Here is a 27,343-nt window from a genome sequence, read left to right on the forward strand (position 1 = left end):
TGTTATGCTGGGAGAGGACCAGGATGAGGTTGGAGTAGGGTAGGAGTTGTTAAAGATGGATTTTTACTTTTACCTATATTGCATGAAATTTTTTTTGCACTAAAATGTATTAAAATGCTATCAAAATGTAAAATATATTTTAAATTAAAAAAATTGAATGAAATAATCCAACATCGTAAGATGTCAAAACTGATGATCATATCTATTAAATTGTTATACTTACAAAGCAACAGTTAGGGCTAAAAGTTCAAAAGTATTTTTTCTATTTTGTTAAAAGCATGTATGTATATGTGTATACTACATATATCTAAATGTAGTCATGTAGATACTATGTCTATCTACTATATCTGTATATATTATATATATCTATATATGCTACATGTATCTATATATACTTATAATAAAATGTATAAATGCTGCCTTGATTAAATCATAGGTGAAGATTTCTTTCTTCATCTTTGTTTTTATTATTTATAATGGCAAAAATATCTCTTATGTAATTATGATTAATCTGACAATTGAATACAGTTTGCCTTTTAAATAATTCAATTAATTTTAGAAAATTAAAAGAGTTTTCTGACATAGTTGCAAAATTAAGAAAAAATGAAACACGGCTTTGCGACATGTATCATTCCTTTAAATGAAATCCTTCCAAGTGTGAAGAATGCGTTAAGATTTTATCAAATGAATGCCCTTTGTGTGGAAAAACTGATCTAAATCGTGATTTAAACTTTACAACCACTACAATCTTTCCATTTGAGCAGAACTCCTCTTGGAAACTGACAGGGTAGGGGCAGGAGGGGGAGTGGTTATCTCAGACCTCTGGGGATATCCCAGGAAACAAAAGCTGCTCTAAAGGAATTTTGTAAGATTGACACCAACAGGAATTCCTTTCAGACTACAGGAGACTGTAGATTGAGTGTTTAATTCCACTGAGTAGAAGGGAAGCCACTGGGCTTTCTATTTACCCAGGGAGCCAGTCCTGAAGGTCCTCAATGCTCTGTGCTTGCACAGACTGTCTCTGGGGGTGATCAAATCCTCCCCTCACCCTGCAGGGAGGAGACTGGAAGCAGACTGCAATCACGCACCTGCCGGTTAACAGATAAGCCCTCCACATGCAGTGGCACTCACCCAGCTGTGGCAGAGGAGCAGGGCTGGCCTATTCCCTCCCCCATCCCCTCAGAACAAAGGGCGGTCATTTTCTGCTCCTCCCAGAGTCAGATGCACACACATGCCTTCCATCACAATTAACTTAAGAATCAGAAACACAACACAAACTCGCCCTGCAACATGCCCAAAATCAATGCCATCAATACCCAGAACGAGGATACCGAAAAAGCAAAACAAAACAAACCTATTCAAAGAGTAAATACTCAAAGCAACAGGGCTCCAGTCAGACACATTACAAGGTCAACAAATCCAAGACAAGTTCAAGTGCAGGGCGCCTTATAAACTGAAGAGCTAGCCATTATCCCAGGAGGAAAACATAAATGACTTCAGGGGCCAGCTAATGGAAGGTCTATAAGATAATAGAGAGTGGGCTTGTCATGAGCTGGACCGCAGGTGCCCCAGGTAAAAACATTCGTGTTCAATTTTTTCAAATTTCAATTCCTGCTACTTGATTCTTAGGGAGTCTACAATCAAATAAAGAAGGAAACAGAGTTAAATGTGGATGTAGGGTGGATGAAATAGAATAAAAGTCAAAGTAAAAAATATTGCCAGGGAGAACACAGGGAATGAAAGGGAGGGCAGTGATCCTAGTAGTCATTATTGGAAAGGATGGTGACTACTTGGTCTATACCTTCGCAGGCAACAGCAAAACAAAAGTTAAAAGAAATGGCTTATTAAGCTCTATGATGAGGGATTCAGATTAGTCAAATAGAGTCTTGACATAAGTAATTGAGCTAGATTACAAAAAAGATTGCACACATTCTCAAGGAAGGCTCTAAATAAATGCAGCCTCCAAAAACTATAGGTATGGCTTTATTTGAGGGCAAGGGGTGAACCAAATGATCTCCCAAGGTCCTGATTTAAATATGTCTGTATAGTCAACCCCTGATTATCCAGCCCGAAGAAGAAGACAGTGACAAATCATCTTAAACTGAAGATAATAAAAAGTTATATTTGCCTTTGGAATGTATTTTGGTACTTAAATAAGAATGTGTCTTTCATCGAGAGTTCACAATGCTTCATAATATCTACAAAGAAGGCCTGACCTGGAGCTGGGAGGCTGCCCAATTTTATCATCCTGTCCTCCATGTAACTTCTTTGCTGGGATAAGAAATATCATCTTCCAGAAGAACACACAGCAATCCAAGCTTTCTCAGATAGGAGCTGCCTGGCTCACTGTTTCCTTGGGAGAAGATACAATGGGCTTTCCCTGATCTCTGGTTGATTCGGGATGGAGACCCAGGATGGTCTCATTCTTGTTTCAAGAGGATGGCTCCAAATGGCTCAGGCCCCACGGTAAGCAGCGAGCAGGACAGAGTTTAGACACCTACTCTAGGCTGATTACAAATGATGGTTTAGCTTCTCTACCATAGAGGACATGAAAGCAAATTTCTTGAGAGAAAGAGCGAAAGACTTCATTGAAAAGGAAGGTAAAATGAATGCTCAGCACTTGGAAAGAAAAAAGATGCAAGCTCAGGAAATGCAGGAGCAATTCTGTGCTCAATCAAAGGATGGGTAGCATAGAGACCTGTGCTTAAAGCTCATCGTACAAGATGCAAGGTGAGCACGCTCACAGTGATAACTTGCGGAGGGCCCAGGGGCAGGGAAGGATGGCAGTCCCGCTATTCTCTGTTCTCTGTCAGCCCTCAGTGTTGAGGGCTGACCTACCAGAGGGAGCCTACCAGAGGGAGGCTGGTGCCACCTAGCAGGAGGCAGGGCCAACCAGAACATCTCAGAAATTCATCAAAGTCTTTAATCAGATACTTGGGCTGAGTAGCACATAGCTCTGGGAGGCAGGATTGGGCCAGGAGGACTTCTCTCTGAATGACAGTGACTGGACAGTCACAGAACTGAACACAGACAAGTTGCCTGGCCCCAACCCTGCTCAGGTCACCTCAGGCAATAAGGGTTGTAACAAAATTTCCATTTTTCCTTTTCCTGTCACACTCTGCTCTTTAGTTTTACTTTAGTTTTTCCTTCTGAAAGTGTAAAACTGTGCTAATTTAAATGTGGCTATACAATTAAAATGACATAAAATAAAAAAAAAATTAGTTTCTCAGTCACAGCAGCCACATTTCAATTGCTCAATAGCCACCTGTGGCTAGTGGATACCATATTGAATAGTACCATCATCGAACACCTGCATCATCCAGAAAGTTCTGTTGGATGGTGTGCTAAGTAGCTTTTAGGACATCTCGAATGCAGTCCCTTCTACTTTTCACAGAAAGAAGAAAAGCACTTTACAAAGTATCTTTTCTGTACGTCAACACCACTGGTCCTCACCACTGCCCTGTGTGATAGGTGAGGGAATTCAGTTGGCCCATTTTATAGATGAGGAAAGTGGGGCTGCATAGCTAAGCAACTTGCATAAGGTTCAAAACTATTGGATGGTATGGTTAGAATTAAAGCCAGGACTTACAATTCCAAGGTCAATGCTTTCTACTGTTACATGCAAATAATGTCACCTGTCAGTTACTTGGTTCAGTGCTGCCATAACAGCTCATGTCTCCCAGAAGAAGGCTGACAGGTCTCTGTAGTGTTTTATTTGATTGACTGATTTTTGAAGTGATTACTAAACTTTATATGATGTAGTGTTGCAGTCTAGAGTTAGGGAGCTTTGGGGTTCAAAACCTGACTCACCCACTTACTATTTATTTGACAGAAGCAAGTCACTCACCATCTTTGAACCCTAATTTCCTTTTCTCTAAATGGGGATGATAGTATAGTTCCTAGTGTTGTCAGAAAGACTAAATAAGATAATGCATGTAAAGGGCTTAGCACAGTGCCTGGTACATATTAGTGCTCAATAAATACTAATGCATCATGCAACAGCATTTTGAGGCTTCAGGACAAGAGAGCATTATAGCCATCCCCATTTTTACAGATGATATTTCTGAATCTCAGAAAGTAAGGGATGGATCAAGGTCATGCAACTAGAAAGTTAGAGATCTAGGTCATAAACTCAAGCTATTTAGACTCCAAATCCTATACTTTTCTTGTTACACAATATTGCTTCTCAGGAGAGAAGGGAGCAGTGGGCACCAAGGCATGGTTTAGAGGAAGTTTAGTTATTGTTCTTAATTCCCATCTTCCTTTCTTTGAAATGGACAATTAATGTTTTCTTTGTGGGCAACGGCAGTTCGAGCATCCCATTCCATCATAGTCGTCACCCTCAAGTCCCTCCTACATATTCTAGAGTCCCCCGGGTAAAGGAAGCAACACTTTCATAACTCAAGAGGCTTAAATATAAAGAGAATGCCTTGAAGCAGAGCATTCGAAGTTTCTCCCTGGAAAGCCTGTGGATCAAGCACCTTTCTTCCATCTACCCTCCATCCCGTTAATGCTGTAGTAAAAGGCAAGGACGTAGCATACCAGAAGCCCCACTAAGCCCAGCCAAGACCGATGACTGAAAATGTGCATTGTTGCAAGCCACTGGTTTTCAGAGTTATGTGTTACTCAGCCTTACCACAACAAAAGCAGACTAATGCACTTGCCAAACTCAGGGCAGGAGGCACTTACCCTGCCACAACGATCTCAAAGTCCCCATCGTGGTCCACATCAGTAACTGCCACACCATAGTTGAGCTGGGTGGGGTTGCTGTCATAGTCAGGGGGTAGCACCGAGCTGGTAACAGCAGTGAACATGGGTTCAGCCCGTTGGGACCCCTCAGTGTGCGGCAGAAACCACAGCAGCAGCAGGAACAGAAACATCCCGAACATCTGAAATCAAAAGTGACAAATGTTACTGAAAGATCTCCAGCCAAAACCCCCCAGGAAAACCTACCTCCAGGTAGACACAAAAGTGCCTTTTACCTCTGTTCACGAAGGGCTTGACCAGGCTGCCACCTTTCCATAAGACCTGCTTTAAAGCTGCAACCTGCCCTCATCACACCTGAGCACCCTTATCCTGCTCTGCCTTTTTTTTTCTATAGCATCTATCAGTGTATAAAATTCTGAAAAATGCACTTATTTATTATGTTTATTATTTATTGTCTATCTCCCTCTGCTAGAAGGTAAGCTCCACTAGGGAGAGGATCTTTGTCTGTTTTATTCACTCATGTTCACCAAGCCAAGCACAGCATCTGGCACATAATAGGTACTTAACATATTTGTTGAGTGGATGAATGAAGGAAGAAAGGAATAGTAGAATATAAATACACAGGCATCTCCTGTACTCAGGGAGAAAGACCAGGAGAATGCGGAAGATATGAGGGTCCAGATATGAGGGTCTAGACCTGAGATCCCTTTGAGTGTCAGGTCTAGAACAACAGTAGAGGCAGTGAAGGATTATCTCTTTCTGTGGGTCATACCCTAGAGGTAGCTTGGAGGGAGTCTGAGACTTGGCAGGTGCTCCTGGCCAAGGTCCCTCCCTAGGGCAGCTGGTGATTACCTCTATACCAAGAGGTAGGCAGTTAGGGAGTGCATTCCTGCGGGACCTGGTGGGCAGTACATCATTCACTTGGAGAAATTAAACTGTTGTGTGCATGTCTTATTATAAATTATGTATAATTCATTGTATAATTCATTATTATATCTCTAACATAACTTGGGGTGTTGCTGAGCAGCCTCAGGCCACAGGAGCTGGTGGCACACACCCAGGAGACAGATGAGAATGGCCAAAAACGTATGTCTCCTCCCCCTTCTTGAGTAAGGGAGATAGTCAGAAAGCTACAGATGGCATCACCCCGAGACTCTGCCCGCAGGCCTAGAATCAGAACTCACCGAGTGTTCTCAAGGCTCTGCTGGCATGAGTCCCACAAAGGCTGTAGGTCCAGTCCCGCAGGCAAAGGGGCGCCTTCCCACCTTCAGAAGGCAGCAAATCCCTTCCTGATGGAACTTTTCCTGCTGGCTTGTCAGTGTGTCTGGCAGCCGAGAGCAAGGCTGAGTGAGGCTGATGTCTTAATGAGGAGAAGATCTGAAAACCGACTTCCCATTAAGGAGACAGATGCTTTTGCCAACAAATAAGCTTGCTCCAGTTCAAGAATCAGAGACCAAAATGAAGGGCCTAGGCGCTGCCTTTGGAACGAACCATGATCTGAAGCCTCCCTAATGCCTTGCTGGAGAGGCTGGAGAGAGACATAGGGCAGGGCTCCAACCGCAGGGCAGAAACGAACCTCAGCAAGCCATCCTGGGAAGGACTGTCCTCATAGGGCACATGTTGGGTGTTGCACTATCAGAGTGAGGTTAGTCCAAATTACAGAGATGTCTGAACAAGACAGCATCTTCTACCAGGCAGTCTAATTGCCAAAGGCAACGCATCGCTATGAGAGTTTGCAACTCGGCAGGAAGTTTGGTTGGATAAAGGAAACTCGTAATTGGATTAATGAGCAGCAAGGAGGGGGGTAGTCCGGGTGGGGAAGGGGGGGAATGAGACGCTAAAGCTAAAGAGTGTTTACTAACCAATGCAGACACGCTGAACTGTGGCATGGATCTGAAGGTCACTGGGCTTTTCAAAGTATGATCTCTATTGTGTATGGTGGCAAATGCGGCTCAACTTTAGAGCCAAATCCAATTGATTGGCAGTGGCTTGAAAGAGCACTGGGATCAGCTTACAACATTCGCGATGAGCGTGAAAGAGAAAAGTGGCATCGGGCATGCCTTCCGAAAGCTAGTTGGTTCTTCCCAGCACCACACCCACAATCTGGGTCACCGCCACCAGGGAGGCAGGCCCTATTAGGGTAATACACGAAACTTTTCTAATGAAGGTAAAGAGGGGCAAGAGCCATGATCCAAACTCCTGATTTTTATCTTTTCTGTGAAAAGTAGAACTTTTAATTAAAGGAGCCATATGAAAGAAGTAGCTACTCTGTGTTATCCATTTCCAGGTTAATAACTTAAAGTGAGATTAAAAAGAAATAATACACCCATGGGCTGACCCCTATTTTGCTTGGTGACTTTGAACATGCCACAGTCTTGCTGGGTCCCAACTTTCTTCTCCAAAATGAGGGTTTGGGAGTAGATCTCTAATGGTCCTTTCCAGCTCCAAAATTCTATAATGGATTAAAGGATTTGTTTTAAAAAGCAGACCTTCATCATTTTTTCTCCCCAGCTTCTTCTATAAACTTCAGACCAACCAGTGTGGTTTCCTTTTCTGAGCATATTAGACATATTTTGAACAAAACGACTTTTCAGCAGGGTTTTCCAGGAGTTCCCTCATGGTGGCCAAGGCCAGAGAGGAACAAATCATCATTAGTACAGAACCTGAAATCACCTAGCATGGGCAGACCAGTGCATGGCCTCCCCCACACCCTGGCCCTCCCACGACACCCTGGCTACTCAAAGTGGCCCCCAGACCACCAGCAGCAGCAGCAGCATCAACTAGGAGTTCGTTAAATCCAGACCTAATAAATAAATCTGAATACGCACCTGAATATAAGATTTCAGGTGATTTGAATGCAACTTGTCACACAGTTATTTAAAAACTGTTCTTTCCTTAAAGCGAACTGTAACATGCCCACGAATCATCTGAGGATCTTGGTAAAATGCAGATTCTGATTTGGTTTGATGTGGGGCCTGAGATTCTGTGTTCTGGCAAGTTGTCAGGTGATTTCTAGGCTACTGGTCTGCAGATTTCACTTTTAGTAGCAAGGCTCTAGATCAATGGCTCTAAACCTTGACTGCCCAACAGAATCACCTGCGGAGTTTTTAGAAATATGCTGCTGCCCAGGACCTTCACCCAGTTTCTGGGTCAATGGGTCTGGGATAGGGCTTTTTTATTTTTAGAAGCTCCCCAAATGATGTTTCTGGGCAGCCTGAGTAGAGAACCACTGCCCCAGACTTGTGGTCCCCAGATGAGAGTGGAAGTTGCAATACGATTTAAAGTGAAAAATGCTTTTGCTACCAAAATCCATCACCAGCTTGTTGAAGTATATAAAGAAAATCTATTTAGCTTGGGAGCATCAAGGGAAGAGGTGGAATATGGAGTTTGGGGAAGAAGGCAGAGCTGGGTGGTACTGCCTGAAGCAGCGGGAACCCCGAATAACCTCACCTTTTACATGGCTGGTTTGGGGAACCACCTGTCACATCCCTGTGAACACCCGAATCTTTTAGGAGGACATGGAGAAAAGTTAAAAATAGAGTTAAAAAGTAGGTTGCACTGAACTCTTTTGTTTTCTCGAGTGCTCGTGTATCAAGTACCTGCATTAGAGCGCTGTGAATGGCCTTCAAGGCAGGAGTGGCACTAAGGAATAAGCAGGAGGTGTAAGTGCAGCAGGAGGACATCCAGCACATCCAGCGGGCAGAGCGGTTTGGAAAAGGCGAGGCTACGTGTCAAAGGCAGAGCTCATGTAGAGGGGTGCAGAGCCAGAGTGGCGGTGCCTCCGTAAAGGACTCGAGATGCTCCTGCAGGAGGAGTGTGGGGACAGGGGGAAAAGGGGCCCTCGTCACGGTGAGAGATGGTAGGACTTGTGTTTCAGGCAGTGAGAAGAACTGCTTTGTAAGATTCATTTCTCAAAAAATGCCCTGTTAGCAAACTTCTTGAACAATCCTCAGCAGGATGAAGAGAGAAAAAAACAAAAACAAAAACAAAAACAAAAACCCAAAGCCTGGAGTCTGGGACCTGGATTTAGATCTTAACTCCAAGATCACTGGCTAGTTTACAGTGATAAACTAGCTGGTGACCTGAGGCGCATTCCTCAATCGTTTTGATCTTTAGTGTCCTTATCTGTAACATGGGAATCATATGACACACCAAAGTTTCAAGGGTTGATTGAGTGAGCTAGTGAAGGCCTCTCAGGCAGCCAGGCAGGGCAGCTCTCTCTGCTCACCTCTTTTCCTTTCACAGGTAGTGCTAAGGTTAGATAGTCTTTAGACACTGGCTGTGGGTCACATGCAACCAAACTCAGTTTTCTGTGTCCTCGGGACTTTCCTGAATTGGGTCTGAAAATTGGTAACCAAGCAACCTGGATCTCTGATGTGGGGTCAGGCAGCTGTAGGGACAGGCTTACAGAGCAATTTTCAGGGCAAGCAGTTATTTAGCAATTATCGAAAGAGCCAAGGACACCTCCTAGAGCTCTCACAAAAGCGAGAGCCCTGAATGCTTCAGATACTGGGAATGGGCAGGGAGCACTGAGCCCTTCTAGATGCTGTAGGAGGACAGAGGCTCGAGGGAGAGAGGCAGCTGCAGGAGCACCCTGCCCTGCAATGGCTGGGCCACTGGATTTGTACAGAGACCCACAAGGAGTGCCCAGAACTAAGGCACCACTGGGGAAGGGTTCAGAGAAGCTTCTCTGGCTCATTTACTGACAACGACACTTCCTATGAATCCTTGATGAGCCAGGGATTGTGCTTAGCAGCACTGGGGTTACAAAGAGAAAGCTAGTCAACATTTGCAGTACAGGGTGAAGGGTGCTGTGGAGGAGGGAGCACAGACAGAGCTGGGGCGGGGTGGGGGGGATGCTAGGGTATGCTTCCCTGGAGGCGGGGTATAGCTAAATGTTAAAGGATGTTAAGACATTAGCTGGACAGGAGAGGCAGGAGGAGGAAGGGAGAAGGAAGAGCAGAGAGCAGACTCCCCAAAGGTCTGGAGGACCCAGCTGTCACCCCAGCTGCCCTTCTAGCTCTGCCTATTTAAAGGTCCCACTTTCTGGGTCAAGAGTTAGGAGGAAGTATTCATTTCCCGCTCTTTGGCTCTCCATCCATAGGACTTTCCTTTAGACGAGAGCTGTGGTTCTCACCCAGGGGTTGATTCCCTTACTGCACTCCCTCCCAATATTTGTTTATCACAACCAGGGAGGTAGGGGTGCTACTGGCATCTAGTGGGTAGAGGCCAGGGATGCTGCCCAACATGCTACAATGCACAGGACAGCCTCTACGACAAAAAATTATCCAAATAAAAATGATGCTGGGATTGAGAAACTCTGGATTAGTGCAGTACTCTGGCCTCCTTCCTTCCCTTGCTCCCTCCTTCTGAGGGCCAGAGCAGGGCCTCCTCAGATTGCTCGGTGTGGAAGAACTGGGCATGGAGAGCCCTTTCTAGACCTACCCCCCTGTGGAGGCCACTGTGTGCCATGTGCTGAGTTTGGCCAGGCAGGCTCAGCCCGATCCACACCCCAGAGAGGGCTGCAGTGGGAGGGGCAGGAGCAGTAGCAGGTCCCATGGACTCCACTTCTGGGGCCTGCCCTTCCAAACAGTTGTATCTATAATGACAGCTGCATTTCAATCTCCATCTGTCTGAACCCAACTCTCTCCTCCCTTCTCCCACCCCCTTTTTCTTCATCCTTTGGTCCTGAATCTGAGTAGGGAAGTGGAATGCACAATTCCCTGGGCCTCTGCAAACCCCGACACTGCCACTCAGGTTAGAAATCTAGCATCATATTTGTTTCTTGCCTCTACCTCATTCTTCACAACCACTGAACTGGATCACCAGGTCGATTCTGCAATCTCTCTTCAAGTTGCCCCGTCTTTCCATCGCCACTGCCAGGGATTTGCCCCTCTGCCCTTCACCTGAACAACAGCAATGCTTGCCAACTGCTCCCCCTTCTTACTCTCATCTCACCCCACTTCCACATAACTATCAGAGCTCCCTTCCTGAATCCCAGTGCTGATCATGTCACTCTTCAGCCTAATTTACCAGACCCTGTGCAGAAGGCAAATGGAGATTCTTACTGCAATTTCATGTAACAAGTACTAATGAGGAATGGGTAGTAATAATAACACTTACCTACTACCAACTATGTGGCAGGCACTTCTCTAACCCTTCATGTTGGTGATCGCATTTAATCCTCATAGTAACCTTGTGAGGTAGGTACTACTATTGTCCCCGTTTTATAGATGAGGGGACTAAGGCACAGAGAGGTTAAGTAACTTGCCCAAGATCACATAGCTAGTATGTGGTGGAGCCAGAGATTGTGCCTAAGCCAACTGGCTCCAGAATTGGTGCTCTTGGGCAGTACACTAAACAGCTTCCCTCACTACACCCAACTTGTCTTAAACCACATTACATGAAGAGACAGTGGAAGGAGCAAGCGTCTCTGCCTGGGGCAGCTAGGGAAGGCCAGAGAGCAAGGCCGTGGTGAGACGGCCAGAGGGGCCAGCATGTGCGTGGGGGCAGAGCAGGTTTATGTAGCACAATGAGGCTCTGCATGGTTAGAGCATGGGATGGCTGCAGGACAACTGGTGGAAGGAGTGTGGCTGGGAGGCTAGAAAAGGTTGCGGAGGTCTTGTGAGAGACGTGAGCCAGAAGGGTTAGAGAATGACCTGGCAGGAGTGGTGTGTTGGAAAGAACACTATAGCAGCAGGCCGTGGAGGAGGCCGTGGGAGGGCAGAGTTGGAAGCAGATGCTGTGGCCCAAGTAGGAGACGAAGTTGAAGGCTGTCACTCAGTCATTCACTCGCTCAGTGTTCTTGTGCACCTTCTCTATGCCAGGCACTGTCCTGAGCACCAGGAAAATAGTCCTTGCCCCCATGGAGTGTCCATTCTAATGCTTCAGTCACTGGCATTTGTCATTGCCATTTCTCCACCCTGCCCCTGTCCTGGTCCTCTGCATTGCCAGCCTGGAAGACAAATGCTAGACCTTCCGCACCTCCCATCCGCCAGCACCAAGAAAATGTATGGCTTCCTCCTCTTTCTCTCCTCTTGGACAGAGCTCCAGAAGCTGCCTGCAGCAGCACTCAGACAGAGAGGAGACTTGGTCTTGCTCCAGAAAAGGCGAATGAAAACTCAAGGGACCCAGGCTAGGAGGTGCCACAGAGACCAGCAGGCTAATGAAATGGTGTTTCTGAAAGTGAGAGAGCAAATGGAGTCTCCTAGCCTTATGCACAAGGCATAGCAGGTCCTTAATAAGTATTATTAACTGCTCAGACTTCCCGGTCTATAAAAGGGGAAATGAAATGAGACAGTGTTAAGTGCTGAGCACAGTGCCTGACAAACAGTCCATATATGGTAGGTAGCAGTAGCAGCAATCATACCATTACTACTGCTAGTAAATATTTGTTGAATGAATGAACACACCTCGGGAGGTGGAGTCAAGGCCCACCAGGTGCTCCCTGAGTAGCTGCCAAATGTTGAATGAAATGCATGGGCCTGTAAGACTTCGAGGAATTTGCTTACTTCTGTTTCTAATTTGTCTAGGGACCTAGGGGAGTTCTTTGACTTCTTCAACACTGCTTTCTAAACACAGAACCCTTCATTTACTATAATATACATGTTCGTTCTTCAAGCATTTTGGTAGATGCCTATGGGCTACGTTGGAAATGATGAATAAGGTCTGAAGTCAAAGAGCTCACAGTCTACCAGGAGCGACTCACAGTACAGGGTGAGAAGTTCAGAGTAGTGGCAGATGCAAAGTCCAGACTTAGCCCATTGGAGGGAGGCATGAACTTGTGAGGTGGGTGGGAAGGGCAAGCAGGAAAGGCATTCTGGAGAAGGGGAATGGGGATTGCAATGGGAGCTGCATTCCAGGTGATGGAGACCCACAGATCAAAGGCGTGGATGTGACACAGTGCATAGGCGCGTGCTGTAAATACAGTTGTCGCTGTGGGAATGCAGTGTCTGGGGTGTGAAGTGGAGGGAGACAGGAAGGAGAGTGCAGGGGGTGAAGACAGTCTTGCGCGAAGGTAGCATTTGGGGCCTATAGGGCCTGCTTTGTCAATGTAAGGAACTTGAAGCTACACCTGGGGGAGGTTTTTAAAGTTGGACCAAAACATCAGCAGACTTGCATTTTAGAAACAGCATTTTAGATTTGGGGCAGCGATGTGCAGGACAGCTAGGCTGTCTGTGTTTCTGAAAAGTACGTGAGAATATCACAGAGGGGATTTGGACATTAGGGAGCGGGGGTGGGGCATGGCACTGAATGACCTCCAAAGTTCTTTTCCAGGCCTATGAGTCTATGGGTCAGGTTTTTTTTTTTCCCCCTAAATCATTTAAGATGCATTAGTGGACCTTGCTATTTAAAAGTGTCCTCCTGGGAATCTTTCTGTGAAGCAGCGATCCACTCCCTAGTCTGTCTTTAGTGGAAAGTCAAATGATCATCTATCTGCTTAGAGCCAAGCAAACCTGGGCTGCGCCTCCTTGCAGCAGACTGATGGGAAGGGGAGGGGAGCAGAGTGAGCGTCCAGAGCATGGTGAAGAGGAAGAGGCACCAGTTGGAGGCTCAGAGCTGGGCACCTGCTCATGGGGTGGGCCCCACGCAGACTCTTCAAACCCTGCTTGATCAGTGGGGCCTTTGGAAGTTTACAGAGTCCTGGTGCCAAGTGCCAGCTCTGGGAAGAAGAGGCCAGAAGAAAGCTGGCCTCGCTGACATAGTCCAGTGTGGAGATCCACTTTAATATCAAGAACCACTGTGCCCCAAAGTGGGTACCTACACTAACTTATTCACTGTGCACCCACTGAGCACCCACTGAACCCTTCTGCATGCCCAGCACCATGAGAGGCACTAAGTTTATAGCTGAGAACAAAAGACACAGTGCTTCTCCCCATACCGTGTGCAAGGCAGCACTTCTCCTTCTGGGGATTCTTATCTCACCTGCAAAAGCCTCCTTGGATATATATAGCTTCTTAGATGTGAGGTGCATGATTACAATTCCCAAGAAAAGGGTCTGTTCTTAGAGACCGGGGTGAAAGGGGACATGCCATCACTTAGATGCCGAGACTGCTGGTGACCGAGAGGGCCTTTATGCTCCACTCCTCTGATTATTGACTTCCTGAGGCCAAGGACCTGCCTGGGACACGCAGAACATTCGTGAAGGAACAAGGACGAGCTCTGCGGAGCAATCCTCCCACTCCTGAGCACAAAGAGGGTCAGGCCAGGGATGGGCCTTGTATGAAAAACACCAACTGAGGCTGCTCCCACCTATCCTACAGGTGCTCCTCTGCTCAGTTTCTGTGCCTGCTCCTGAGAACTGTGTCAGGATTTACATGTCATGATGGGTCCTTAAAGACAGACATCAAAGGAGGGCCGGGCAGGGGCGCCAATGAGGCGCCTCCACTTGGGGCTGCACTCCAGGTAGGGAGAGGCTGCTATTAGGGAGAGGAGTCGCTGTAGTCCTGCTCTGGTCGTTAGGACACCCTGAGCTCAGCAGTGATTCCCATGCCCTTGTCACTGTACTTGTTGGGTACAAACAAAGAGTAAGTGGAAACAACAGCAAGGGTCATTTTACACTCCCGCACTCAAGATTCTCCTGTGGCTAATTAAAGTAATATGTCATAATGCTTCTTGGAAGAGATCTTTAAGGATATGCCTATTAAGTAAATAAGGTTTTACTTATTAATAACACACCATCCCACCCCTTTTTTTAGTTCCTCACAGGACTACCCTGTGCCGAGAGGGCTGAGCAGGAGAGGGTGGAAGAGAAGTCGCCACCTCCTCTTCCCGGGGGGAGTGGGGACAAATCGAGTTGCTTGTCATTTGCGGAGCTATCAGTTTCTCCTCCGGATGTTGATCAGATTTCCTGGGCTGGAACCAACTTACAGGACTAGGATACTGGAATTTTTCCAAGAAGCAAATACTTTGCTTCTTATGAAGTCGACATGATTTCTTTCAAGGAAAATTTTTATCTTTTTTTTTTTTTTTTAAGTTCCTAGGGTTTTCGAAGGGCAAATCTTTGGACTTTTCTCTAACGATAATGACTATGATATACTTATCTTTTGCTAAGACCACCCCCACTACATACACACTCACACAGAGGCATGGGGGTAGGAGAATGATACACCCAATATTTTACGATGAGTCAGTGGCATAGCCAGAAATAGAACTTTCCAAACTCCCAAATTCTTAATAATAACAATATTAATAATAGTTTCTTTATAATTTTCTGAGTGTTTTCACAGCTCACATTTAATCTTTACACAACTTTAGTGGGAATTTGGGTAAGTCAGTCTCAGAAGATGGCAGATAACGAGTCCCAGACCAGCTTTGCCACGTGCTTGCTGTGTGACCTTGGCTGGTGTCTTCACCTCTTTGGATCTCAGGGTCCACAGCTGTGAAGTAGGAAAGTCGGATGAGAATACTTCTCAAACCCTTCCCACCTCTCATGTGCTCCGATTCGATGCTGCAATGCTCTATCAGTCCAGGGTTTCCCACCATTGGTACTACTGACATTTTGGGCCAGACAGATCTTTGTTGGCGGGGGATTGAGGGGCTGTCCCGTGCACTGAAGGATGTTTAGCCTCATCCCGGGCCTCAGCTCACTACATGTCGGTAGCACTCCCTAGCCCAAACATGTGTCCAGAAATTGCCAGATGTCTGAGATGCAAAGTAACCCCTCTAGTCACTGCCTAAGAACTTCCATAAGGTCAAGATCACGAGTGATTCAGTGGTAAAAGGTCTTCCTGTCCTCTCCTCTTCCCCAACACCTTCACACCTTTCTGCACACCTTTTAAACACAACCTCTCGGCCCTTTGCTGCTTCTCATTTCTTAAATGCCCTAAGTAGTCCAGGGTGTGTTTGGTGTGATAATGAACCAATTGATTTCATGCTTTTTCCTGAGGAGAGTTCATGGGCTTATGTCCCCTAAGCGACCAGCCAGGCTCCCCAGAAATCCCTCACAGAGCCCCGGCTGGCCTGGAAGCCTGTATCTGCAGCCTGCAGGAGGCTCGGTGAGCAGGGATTTGTCAGCACTCTTAAATCACTAGGCTCCGAGGAAGGCTTCTCCCAGCACAAAGATCTTTCCTTAGGAATCAATAGCTCAGGGCCTTCCATCACATTCAGAATTGTCCTGGGACCTGTAAAATTTCTTTTCCCCAAGCATGGCAGAACCCCAAAATGAAAGCTCCAAGGTGTGGAATTGAAGAAGGCAAAGAGAGAACCCTGCCAAGAAGGCTTTGCCCATCAACCCAGATGTTGCTGTGAGCAGAGGCTGACATGCAAACCTGGACACTCGGTCTCTTTTAATGGGAAAAGGATGACCCGGTGTGTTTCCCAGTGATCCAGCAATAATATCGCCTCACAACCGAATACCTCTGTGTATTTTACCAAGGGCAGAAGCATGCTAAAGACTCTCTACCTCGGTCTTCACTGTTCTACCCTTATCGCAGGGTTGCTAGCTTCAGTATTTTGCACAGGAGGAAACTGAGGCTTGCAGAGGTTAAGTGGTTTGTCCAAAATGTCTAAGCCAGTAAGCAGGACAGGCAGATTCTAAGCCTGTGTCCTTTCCACTACACTGGGCTGTCTTCCCAGTGAGAGTGGGCTAAGGGTCAAACATCTTGTGGGGCTCCTGAAAGGGGCAACTTCTTGTTTTCTCAGTCTAATAACATTCTCAAACTCTATAGCCTCTCCTCCATTCAAACAGAAATCCAGAGATCCTGTGCTAGAGCTACATTTTAAGGAATTATATTCCTCTGGCCTGGTCCAGAACCAGACCAAGCCTTGGGAATGCCGGCATAGTTCTTCAGCTAGAGCTGGGAGCTGGCGCGGATTTCAAGCACAGCCTCTCAGAACCTCAACTTTAAAGGCGGAACTGTTGCTTTCTGGTAGTCCACATTATCCTATTGCCTCCTTCCTCCCCGTGAAGGCAAACACTCAACTTATCTGTGAACCTAAAAGAGAAGAGGAAATGGAAGCATCTTCCCTGGTGACAAGCATCCCCTAGGTGAGCCTTAGGGATGGAAGATGACCCACCTCTCAGAATTCTGGCTTGGCAACACTGGCTCCTCCCGGTGGTAGCCAGAGTCCAAGGGGGAACTTCATACAGTGTGCAAAGGAGCAAGGTGGGAGAAGATACAGAGTCCGCAGCCCATCGGCCACTCAGCAAACCTCCTTCTCAGGGCCCAGCTCAGATGTCACCAGCCAGACTCACAGAACAGACAAAGGGCAATGGAAATGGTAGCATCTTCCAGGTCACCCATGAAACTCTAACACGAGTATTTTTGCAAAAACAGAACATCCTAGCACTCTGACCTTGAGCTGGTAGCAGCAAGAATGGGAAAATGGGCAAATACTGGTTGGAAACTACTTTGCCCAGGATCTGAGTACTGAAGGCTTCATAGGCAGTGGTGTGACTGCAGAACAAAGAGCTCCCACTCTAGCACACCTTAGCGGGAGAAAGGAAGAGCTCCAGGACTGGGTTTCAAGACTGCTGTGAGGGACTGTGCAATACTGATTTTTAAATAAATGGACAGAAACCTGGAGACGCATTGCTTTTGCCTAAAGTATCGCTTGCAATGAGACAAGATAATGGAATAAAGGGAAAGAATAATTAGGGTTTTAATTACCTGTATATGTATATTACAAGAACTTTATCTGCTCCTCACCTCCTCAATCTGAATAACAGTTTCAAAGGAAATTTACTAAATTTAAAAATTTTCCTATTTCTGATCAGTCAGCAATTACGAGTACCTGCTGTGCAGGGAGCGCTTGTCCATCTCCATGGTAAAGAAGAAGCAGGTCACTGAGTGGAAAGAGCTCTGAGTAGAGGACTAGGAATCCTAGGACCCAGTCCTATCTCTCCCACCAAACAGCTATGTGACCTTGGGCAAGATACTTGCTTGTACTGGGTTTCGGTTTCCTCGCGTGTAAATCAAATGTGCATGTGAGTTTTGGGGATGAGATGAGGTTGTAGTAGATGCTCTTCAATGTTTCCCTCTTCTAGCTCTAATGTTCTTTGGCTCTTTGATCCCTTAAAGAGTTCAAAGAATATACCAGCACCAAGCACAAAGGAATGATCTCAGAGGGTGGGTGGGGCTGAAGACTAGCCCTGTTTCCTTGGAATGTTGTACTTGTAACTATCCTATTGCACCTGAGATCACAGGGCCACTTGAAGTCCAGGAAAAATGTGGTAGAAGGGTTTCAATCATGAAGGCGAGGGTTGGGGGTTGTGGCCTGAGCATTAAGTTACTACAGCCAATGAAGGGCAAGAAGTAAGAAAGGTCCTGAGCTGGGTGCTTTTGGCGCCCCCTACTGGACACCAAGGAGAGTGCATGACTGCTTCATTCGCATCAGCAGGCAGCAAGGCCGACTGAGAACAGCAGACTGTCACAAGCTCTTTAAAAGGACAGCCTGCCTGGTCCGTGACCCCCTCTCTATAAGAGTCTATGTTTCACCCCTTAGAATTACATAGGTCATCGGTCCGCTCATTCACAGGGCATTTCTGTGCATAGGACCTCTTAACTAGACATCAAGATGCCAAGTAATAAACATCAGGGTGCAGTATACTAGGCGCAGCCCAGATGGAGAAAAGAGAAGAAAGAACAACAAGCAGGTATTTTTCTGTACAAATTCCCAGTGGAGAGGTCTTGGGAAATGCACCAGAAAGATGTTGACTACAGGCAGAGGATGGAGCTGGTTCTTGGGGTATATATAGATTGATGGCCGCCATAAAAGATCTCCAGGCTGAAGCAGCTACTCTAGGAGTTCAGAATACCCACCCAAATTTAGGGATGGGGTACAGGTGAAGGATACAGCCCCAACCGAGCAGTCCACCTTTAACCTTTTCCAGAAACCATTAGTACCAACTGGAAACAGGAATATTCTAATTGTGGTCCACTGTGCCAGCACTCTAAACTCTCTTCATTATCTCTTAAATTGATGCCAGAGCCTGCTTCCAGAAGGATGTTCTTACTCAAGTCAGAGGAAGAGGAAATGCTTCCTCAAGGGCCGTATTGGAACAACTGCTACATTCCCACTTTTCCACTTTCCATCACTTCTTCCTTGTAGCTGAGAGTGGGGTACAGTGTGACTCCCTGAATCCTCTCCAATTCCATCTTGGGTGTCTCCAGCCCCAAGTCATCAGAGTAAAAAAACCTCCCATCAATAGCTTTTTCTTCCCACATGAGTTCTCTGCTTATTCAAGACAGCATTATAGAGATGCCCCCTTTTCCTGGAACCCTCTTCCCTTCTTTTCCACATGGCTTCACTTGGCAAGTCCTGCACTCATCCCAGAAGACATCTCAAGTGTGACTCAAGAATGTGTCCCGCTTGGAGAACTGAAGCACCTCCTGGAACATAGAGAAGCCACCCTAGATGCACACCCTATCCCCAGCAGCAGCAATATTCATTAGTCATTCCCAGAGGAAGGGGCGTGCCCACCTCCCAGACCCAGAAGCATTTCCCAGCCACTCTGGGAGGCTCCCATGCAGGCTGGGATGACTTTGGGTTCTTGAGTTGGTTTCTGCAGAACCGGGACTAACCCGGCCTCCCAACTACTGTACTGTGAAGAAGTGTGCTGCATTGCTGGGCATGCCCCCAAGCCTGGCCTGCTGCCCCATTAAAGCCTCCCTGTGCCCCACGGGGCAGAGGAGGACCTCCCGTTCCTTTGGAATGCCTGAAGCAGGCTTGCCTGAGACAGGCTGAAAGCGACGAGACCACACCTCGGTCCAGCAAAGACAGCTGGCTGCTAAGCCGCGCGCTGGGCTGGCTCCAGGAGCAATCTGCCACCCAGCGCTGTGCCGGGGAGCTCAGCTTCCTGGGGAAAGGAGCGCCAGCCACCCAGGGCTCTTCCCCATCCTGGAAACGTAGGCACCCGGCCGAGACCAGTAGCTTCCTCCGCTCGGAGCTGAGCCTGCCTGGCTGGGTGACCCCCATTACCCTCCGCACATCTCTCCTCACCTGCTCCGCCTCGCTCCCAGCCCCGGTGCCCCCTCCCCAAACAGCTGACCTCCAACGCGCCCCCAACACCTTCCCTGCCAGCTGTGAGGACTGTTGTCTCACATCTCTGCTCCCACCTCTCCGCCACCTCCGGCCCCGCTCCCGCATCGCCCCCAGCCCGTGGGGGAGCTCCGCGCGCCAGTCCAGTCCTGAGCCTCTTGGTAAGTTGGAAGCAAAGCCGCGGCCGCCTTGGAGGTCTCTGTCTTCCCTGGTTCCCGGGCGGCAACCCAGCCACCCCGCGGGCAGGTCAGGAAGGGAGCCTAGGGCGGGAGAAAGTTTCTCCGCCTGAGGGGATGGGGGCAACGAGCTGGTACTCACGCCGGGGTCAGCGCTCAGAGCCATCCTCCGGCTCTTTCGGCCCCGCCGCCTAGGGGCGTCGGAGCGCGTGCGCTCGCTGCCGCGTCTGTCGCCGCCGCCTTCCAGCTCCCAGCCCTAGTCCCGGGCTGGCCTCGAGCCTCCCGCCCCGACGCCGCTCGCCCGCTTTATACAACTCCACTCGAGCGCGCCCAGGCTTATGTAAAGGCTGGCGGAGCCCCGCAGCCAATGGCACGGCGGCTGGAGCTCGCGGCCCGGGGGTGGAGGGCGCCCGCACGGCCAATCGCGGCCCGGGGAGCTCGGGGAGCTGGGTGGGGGGAGGGCGCGCCTCCCCGCTCTGATTTAGGAGCGGGGATTGCGGTGGCAGCAGCCGGCAGCCCGGCCGGCCCGGCGCGGCGCGGCGCGGCGGGCACTGGGGTGGGCGGCGGCGCAGGCGGCGGTGAGGGCGGGCGTCCCCTGCGCCCTGCGCCCTGCGCCCTGCCACTGCGGCGCGTAACCTTCAGGAGGCAGCGGGGCCTGGAGAGGCGAGCGAGGGCGCCTGGCTGGGCGCTGGGGGCCTCGGGCCGGCGGGAAGCAGTTGTCCCTCGGGAGGAAGCGCCGGGAAGGACAGCGAGGAAGAGGGGAGGAGAGGGCAGCGAGCTCTGGGACCCCGTGGACTGCGCGCAGGGCCGAGGGGGGCGGCGGGAGCAGCGGCGCTGCCTTCCCATTTTCCCCAGGGAGCGATCTGGCGTCTCCGGGCCCGGCCAGAGCGGCCGCGCCAGCCGTGCAGATGGCGAGATTTCGCGCTGCGGAGCGAGCGCCGAGACGATCTTTATCCGGCCTGGGAACGTGTCCGAGCGCCTCCCAGGGACTGCTCAGTATGGAGAGCGGAGCTTCGTGACGGCCCCAGAGGGCGGGGAGCGGGCGAGCACGGCTTGGAGATCAGGCGCAGCGCTGTTGCGGCCGCGGGCAGCGTTTCCCCCACCAGACCCCCGCCCGCCCGCCAGTAGATCCCCTACCCGACCCCGCCTGCCCCCGCCCCAGCCGTGCCGGGGCTGAAACCTGCCCACCCGGTCTGGTCCCGTGCGTCCTTCCAGCCTCCCTCACCGCGTTGCTCACAGGTACTGCTTCCCCCTCCTTGACCCCAATCCCGCTGTGGTGGGCGATAGGCCTCAGCCTCTCAGGACCGAAGAAGCGAGGGCCAAGCTTAGGAAGAGCGAGCTTGGTCAGCAGTGCCCAAAATACCCGTATGGCGGGCAGGAAACGAGCTTAGGTCGATAACACTCTTAAGTCTCTTATTTTGCGCCTAGAATAGAGCCTGGCGCATAGTAGGCATTTAGTAAAGCTTTACCGAATGTATTTTGAGCTTCCATAAGTAAGGTCTTTGCGTTTCTGAAAGCTAGGGCCTGGGGCTTTGGAAGAGAAAGACCTGGGAATACACCAGCAGAGAAAGAGGGAGCAAGGACTATCTATTGATGCCTTTGTGACCATCACCCTGGCACCAGGGCGATTCACTCTTAAAATGACTCCAAAGTATTCTTTTATGGAGGGCCCCGCCAGCCAGTCCCTGTCCCCAGACCCGGTTATCCCCAGATTTTGAGCAGCATTCCTAGGGCTTACTTTAGGCCCTATTTTCAGGTTTCGAGATTATCCTCTGGAAAAAAGTAGCTAAGCATAGGCAATCCTTCTTGCTTTTTGGAACTCCAAAAGGGTTCTTAACCCTTTGAGGGTTGTGGACCCTTTTGAGGATCTGGCAAAAACTGTTGAATCCTTTTTCTAGAAAAATACACACACACACACACACACACACACACACACACACACACACACACACCCTAGAGTATAAAGGACCATCTCCACACTTTCCTAAGGATAGTTACAGACCCTGAGTCTCTGTGGGGGGCTCTACCCCATGCCAGCCTGTTTCTTTAGGGGTTCAGGGCAGTAGTTTATAATCACACTATTTTGGGGGATCACAGATCCCTTTTGAGCCTTTCAAGAATCTGGTTAATGTTAAGAGTCTGCTTCTCAGACTAATACTCAATCACACACATACATGTCAACATGCAATTTTAGGGGGTTCACGGATCCTTAAAACTTAATCCAGGTCCCCAGATTAAGAACCTTCACCTGGTAGCAAACAGACTCCACCCCAAAAGGCACACCTCATCCCCAGCTCTCTCCATAAGGAGTCCGGTTGGCTCTGCACCCTGCTGCAGCATGCCACCTCCCCGTCTGAGGGCATCTGAGTCATGTAGTGACGGCCCTGGCACCTGAGAGACCATCTCCACACTTGCCTCTGCATCTTGGTCTCTGCCGCCCTCTCAGTGTGGGAATAAGTTGCAGGTTGTCATGTTCTGTCTGATTTGTGAGCATTCCTTACCCAGAAACTCCAACTCAGGGAGACAGCAAGTGACTGGTAATTAACTAGTTTCACTCAAAATCAAGCATCTGAGCACACCTTTCTTGGTTTTTTTTCTCACCTCTCTCTCTGCTGGGGAAGCTGTGAGGCCCCAGCTGTGGAGCCTCACTTCACCTAAACCGGACAGATTTCATAACCAATGCGGTAATTATCAGCATTAGCCATCCAGATGTGAATAGGCGCTCTGCACAAAATAACTCTATAATGATCTCACGCTTTCCTGCAGCTAGCCAAGCAAGGGTGCAATAGACCAGAGGTGCTAGGGAAGGACAGGGAAATGTAGGAAATGATGGAGACATTATTTCCACAAAGTCCTCCAGGGAATGCAATCTGGTTTCTGCACTTGAACTTGTGAGGGTTGAGCCAGTGGGCTAGGCCATCATAGCCCTGTAATTTCTAATTCCTCTAATATCCTCCATGGCTATGCACTCAAGTCATATCTGTGTCCACTCCAAGCTTCAGCCCTGCCCTGCCCCTCTCATGGTAGACATCGTACCCTCACAATTGCACAGATACACCCTGTTTTCTCAGGGCACATGCATACTTTATGGACTGAATTATATCTCTCCCCACCCTCCTCAACCCCCCCAAAACCCATAAACTTATACGTTGGATCCTTAATTTCCAACGTGACTATACTTAGAGATAGGGCCTTTAAGGCGGTAATTAAGGTTAATGAGGTCAAAAGGGTGGGACCCTAATCCTTAGGATTAGTGTCCTCATAAGAAAAGAGAGACACTGGGAATCTCCCTCTCCTCGTCTATATACAGAGGAAAAGTCATGTGAGGACACAGACAGAGGTGGTATTTTGTTATGGCAGCCCAAACAGAGTAAGGTATACACATTTTCAACACTTTCCTTACCCCATCTAGCTCGTTCAGCCTCCTCCCAATACTTTGATTCCAGCCTTCTTCACTCTAGTGAAGTCTCTCCATAATGTCCCCCGGCAAACCTCATTCATTCCAGGACACTTGCCTAAAATGTCTCCTCATCTTTTGATACCCAAATTAAGTTTCACCTCTCGCCACCTTTAGAAACTGCTCCGGCCAGCTGAGCTTTGCCTTTTCAGCTCTCTTGCAGGTGCACACCATCTTAGCACTCTATTAAACATACTATCTTGTTTTCTCTCTGTTTCTATGCATAAAACTTGTCAGAATTAAAGCCCCTCTAAGTCCAGAGTCTATATCTTATACTTGACTACCTTATAGAACCCAGCGTGAAACTTGGCACAGAGTGAACCCACAGTGTTTACTGATTCATTCCAATTAAACTATTTACTCTTTGAAACAATTTTTAGGTTATGTAGCACTTCATTTCTTGAAAGCTCAAGACATTTTGTGCATGTCATTTCTGTCATCCTGAAAGCCCGTCAGGGCAGGGCCCTCAGGAACCAGCTCTCTCCTGTAGTCCAGGCTCAGAGGACCGCCACAAATTGCTGAGGATCACACCAAGTCAACCATTCTTTCTCCAAATCAGAAGATTTGCTATCCTTGGTTTCCTTGTGACCCTCACTGATCCACTTAGTTGTCTTTTCAATCTCCAGACAGGGAGAAAAGGCCAGGGAATCTCAGATCTTAGAGATGTTTCTATTCCAACAGATCTGTTGCAAAAGAAGAGAGAGGTTTGTACAGTTCTTCAAGCCCTTGAAGTCAGGGGTGTTTTAGAATCTAGGACGTACCATACATTCTGAAACATGCCCTGCAAGGTCTGGGGCAGCATCTTGTCATCGGCCGCATTAATGGTTCTGCAGTGAATTATATGAATGCTCACACTAAGTGGGTGTAAAGATAAAGTAGCTTCACATCAGTTTACGTTTGATTTTATCATGAGATGAGTTTGGCAATAAACTTGCAAAAAAAAATCCACCTCTCAATTTTCAGAGGTTTGGGAATTTGTAATTGCAGATAAGAGATTGTGGAATGATATTTTAGGTTTGGTTGTCCCAAAAGAAGTGGATGCCGTGTGAGGGTGCAGAAAAGCGGCAATAGTAACTTAATGAGAAGCCATAAACTGTGAAAGGAGTGAGGAGTTTAAGAGAGAATGAGGAATTCGTGACGTGTCACACTAAGTTGTATTGAGTTGGAGTCCCTTTTTTTCTAAGGAGTACATATTTATCAGATGGCTTGAGTGCTTTGAGGTTTCAGGGGCACTTCTGTTAACAGTGGCTTATAAGTGGCAGACATATGAGATGGACTTTTGAGGGGAGGCAAATAGGAGTGAAGATGACAGAATCACTTGTAAGGAAGCCACGAACCATGGTGGACTTCCATATGGTCAGAGAGAGAGAGAGAAAGAGTTCAGAAAAGCTGGAATTGGGTGGACATGCTACCGGCAGACTTCTCCAAGTAGAGAAAAGGCATACCTGGGAAAAGTATACTAGATACAGGAGGACGTTATGGAATCCTAGAAAGGTCTGGTCAGAAAAGTCAGCAGGGCTTAGAACTCAGGGAGCTGAGGGTAATGATGCAGGTAGAAGTCTTTTCATTGTGTTAATCTATACTCAGATGGTTTGGATGCTTTGAGGTTTTCTCACACTGTAGTGTGTGGCTTTGCAGTCTGAAGGGCTGGCTGAGAGTCTGATTCAAGGAGGAGCACAGTAAAAGGGAAAGCCGTAGTGGACCCCTGACTGCACAGCTCTCTATCCCTGCTAAAGATGCTCAGCCATCAGTACCCTCCATGATCAGGGGACTCCCTGGAGCCCAAACAATAGCAGCAAAGCTTCACCTTGAATCCTAAGGCTAGCATTGTTGCTGAACTTGGTCTTGTTTTGCTTTGTTTCCAAGTCCTAGTACCTGTTCTTACTTTCTCTTCTGACGGAGCTCTGTCTGCTACCTCCAGCTCCAGTAACTGGGTGTCTATATCATTCTCCCATCATGGTACCTTACCCCATGATCCAGGTGCTCAGGGACTAGGATTCTAGTGTCCAGATACTCTACTTCCCTTGCTGTGGCTGAGGCTTTACTGCCTGCTGCCTCACATTCCTGACATCAACTGCCTTCTTGAGCCTTTGCCAACTGCCTCTGCCAGCTTCCTTTGACATACACCCAACCTGGCCTCACTTCCTCTCACTGCCAGCTGCCAGGACCTCCCCCAGATGCTGGCAGTGCCTTGGTGGGTAGGTCTTGATCCAGGTTCCGACCCCTCCTAGCCTGGCATATCCAGAGGCCAACTCAGCCAGGTTTCTGACAGATATGAGCTCATGGTCATGGTTTAAAGAATAAGAAGAAAAAAACCCTTTAACAATTGGCGAATGGTACCTGGAAGAACTCAATCAGCACAGGGTCACCCTTGGCTCAGCCCCGCCTCCATGGGAGAAGGGTCTATCTGCTTCAGTGTTGCTTAGTTCACCCCTCAGAGGCAGGACCCAGCCCTGCCCCAGGGCTGTGCACATCGTAGATAAGGGTGACCAGGGCAAAGCTAATATTCCACACTCTGGTGAGCAGGGAGAAAAATCACAAGGAATTATGGTTGTTTAAGTGTAGCTCAAACTAGTAGAGAATAAAAGCAACTCCATGTTCATAGCAACAGAAAGGAATTGAGATTTCATGAAAAGAAGGCTTTCTTCTCTGAGAGAGTTGTGAGATGTTAGAATGAGATTCCTGCAGAGGTTGTAGAAACTGCTCCCCTGGAGGTCTTTAAGAGCTGGAACACAATTCGCTTTCCAGCGAGAGGCGGATGTGACGGCTGTGTGTAGAGATGGGCACAGGCAGCAGGGAGGAGGGTTTAGGACATCTTGAGAGGCGGGCGAGAGCTCAAAGGCAGGGCCAGGGGTTCTGGGCAGGGAGGGGAGGGCAGGCCCCAAGGAAGCAGGGAGTGAGCCGGTCAGACAGCAAGGAACAGAGGTAACAGGGGGTTGAGTTTTGAATGGAGAGCCCAGCAGGCTGTTTGTTGTCTGATCTGTTCAATTACTGCCTGCTGTCTGGGGCTAGTGAGCACAGCAGCTGGAGGGAGGGCACTCGCTTATTCTGGACCCTCAGGGGTCACTGGGACCCAAACAGCCAAAGCCGAGTGTTCTAAAGAAAGCAGAATGCAGAGGCTGGCCCACCAAAATGTTAAATACGAACAGCTAAACCCGAAGAGCACTGTTTCACCATGCCTCTTAAGTAGGGGTGTTTGGGGAGAATTCCAGGACCACAAGTGACCCCGGATAAAAGTGCCACACCTTCCTGGAGTATCTATTTGTACTAGAAGATGTGCTAGGGGCGGGGGACAAAAGGAGGAATGGTAGGTTATTTAACAGCTAAGAAAATACAATTTTCATTTCAGTAAATCTGGATATATCATGGAACTGAACGCAAAATTGTGCATACATATTTCAGACAAAATGTGAGGTTTGAGAAGACCTTTCAGGCTTCCATTTTGATGAGCTCTCCAGGCCCTTGGGGTCAGGGTGTGTGATGATCTTTTCTTCTGCTTTTAGAATACTTGCGTAGAAATGAACTGCTTTAGTATTTACAAAGCTTCATCTCATACACTATCTAATTGGGGTATTCAACAAGCATTTAAGCACTTTTAATGGGCCAGGCACTGTGTCCTTTATGACAAAAAAGTGGGTTTATTTATTTTCCCTGTAGTGGAGTCGAGGAAATAGGCCCAGCAAGATGGAGTGATCCCTCCCCTGCAACAAATTCTCATATGGCCAAACAGGGTTAGGGATGTGGGTGCTTTTTTTTTTTTTTTTTACTTACTGGGCCTATTTTTGTGCCTGGCACCCTTCCCTGTGACTCTGTTTCTTCCCCACACCCATTCACTTCCCTTAAGCAATTACATAGCATTCATTGTCATGCGTCCCTCCTAAGAGCCTTCCAGGCAGAGGGGACAGGTCCAGGGCAAATGGGAAGCCCAGGAAATCCAGCTGGTGCCTATGTCTCTTCTCCTGCCTGCGATTTTGACATGCTCTGCACACATTTATAGATAAGGACAGTGGCACAGAGTCAC

The 27,343-nt window shown here is 48.2% G+C and overlaps 1 protein-coding gene across 1 annotated transcript in view; it reads right to left on the reverse strand.

Annotated features, from left to right (window-relative positions):
• The window catches only part of CRTAC1 (cartilage acidic protein 1), a 130,544-nt gene extending 110,161 nt beyond the window's left edge, over positions 1–20,383 (reverse strand). The window contains exons 1-2 of the mRNA XM_016164222.2: positions 20,008–20,383; positions 4,690–4,889 (exon numbers count right to left, since the gene is read on the reverse strand). Of these exons, the coding sequence (XP_016019708.2) occupies positions 4,690–4,889; positions 20,008–20,031 (224 nt within the window). The 5' untranslated portion in view covers positions 20,032–20,383. The remainder of the gene's footprint in view (positions 1–4,689; positions 4,890–20,007) is intronic.
• Positions 20,384–27,343: the final 6,960 nt, after the last annotated feature.

This window comes from Rousettus aegyptiacus, unplaced genomic scaffold (assembly GCF_014176215.1).
Source record: "Rousettus aegyptiacus isolate mRouAeg1 unplaced genomic scaffold, mRouAeg1.p scaffold_m13_p_6, whole genome shotgun sequence".
NCBI classification, from domain to species: Eukaryota; Metazoa; Chordata; class Mammalia; order Chiroptera; family Pteropodidae; genus Rousettus; species Rousettus aegyptiacus.